At 34.0% G+C, this 901-nt stretch overlaps 1 protein-coding gene across 1 annotated transcript in view; it reads right to left on the bottom strand.

The window, feature by feature from the left end:
* The window catches only part of IFT80 (intraflagellar transport 80), a 131129-nt gene that overhangs the window by 25530 nt on the left and 104698 nt on the right, over positions 1-901 (bottom strand). The window contains exons 17-18 of the mRNA XM_010839846.1: positions 571-660; positions 288-460 (exon numbers count right to left, since the gene is read on the bottom strand). Coding sequence (XP_010838148.1) covers positions 288-460; positions 571-660 — 263 coding nt within the window. The remainder of the gene's footprint in view (positions 1-287; positions 461-570; positions 661-901) is intronic.

The raw sequence follows: 901 nt of genomic DNA, 5'->3' as shown, positions 1-901 counted from the left end.
GAGGATGAGATGGTTGCATGGCATCACCAACTCAGTGGGCATGGGTTTGAGCAAGTTCTGGGAGTTGGTGATGGAGAGGGAAGCCTGGCATGCTGCAGTCCATGGGATTGCAAAGAGCCAGACACAACTGAAGGACTGAACTGACTCACAAATATAAATGTGAATAAATTTTTATATGATATCAGGAAACTCTTAAGTACAATGGAAAATGTAATTTACTAAGTGGTAGATAGAAGAATACATTAAGATCAGTCAGGTTTTGGAATTGATGAAAAAATTTTAATTACCTTTCCCAGTTGTAGAGATTAATATTGATCTGAATTGCTTGATAAACAAGGCCAGCCTGAAGAAGAACAATTTCAGCCTCCTGTATGTTCCCACTAAACATTAATATGTGGGCCATTTTTGATTCTTTAGATGGAAGATTTTTTATAGAATTGATATATTGAACTTTATCAATCTAAAAAAGAAAGAAAAATATTTGAAGTATATAGTAACAAATTACAGCTAAACACACACACATACACACAAACATACAAAAACACATAAACATAAGTAAACACTATTTACTTCACCGATTGCTGCGTAGGCTATTTCTGCAGTAGTCATATCTTGATTAGCAACTGCCATAGCAGCTAGGCAAGCCCACATGGTTTGTTCCTAAAGTGAAATATGAGAACAATTATTTCAACTACATGGCTGAATTAAAATATAACAAGGTTATATTTTAATGTAAAATAAAAGATTGCTGAGCCAGGCACTGAAAAAAATAATTTAATAAATTAATGATGTGGAAATTTCATTGTGGCTATGCTGTTATAGACTTGGATTACTGTGATATTGAATGGTTTGCCTTGGAAACGAACAGAGATCATTCTGTCATTTTTGAGATTGCATCTAA

Source organism: Bison bison, unplaced genomic scaffold (assembly GCF_000754665.1).
Source record: "Bison bison bison isolate TAMUID 2011002044 unplaced genomic scaffold, Bison_UMD1.0 scf7180017864135, whole genome shotgun sequence".
In the NCBI taxonomy this organism is placed as follows: Eukaryota; Metazoa; Chordata; class Mammalia; order Artiodactyla; family Bovidae; genus Bison; species Bison bison.
The sequence above is the reverse complement of the archived record's forward strand: the minus strand, read 5'-3'. Positions and strand labels throughout refer to the sequence as shown.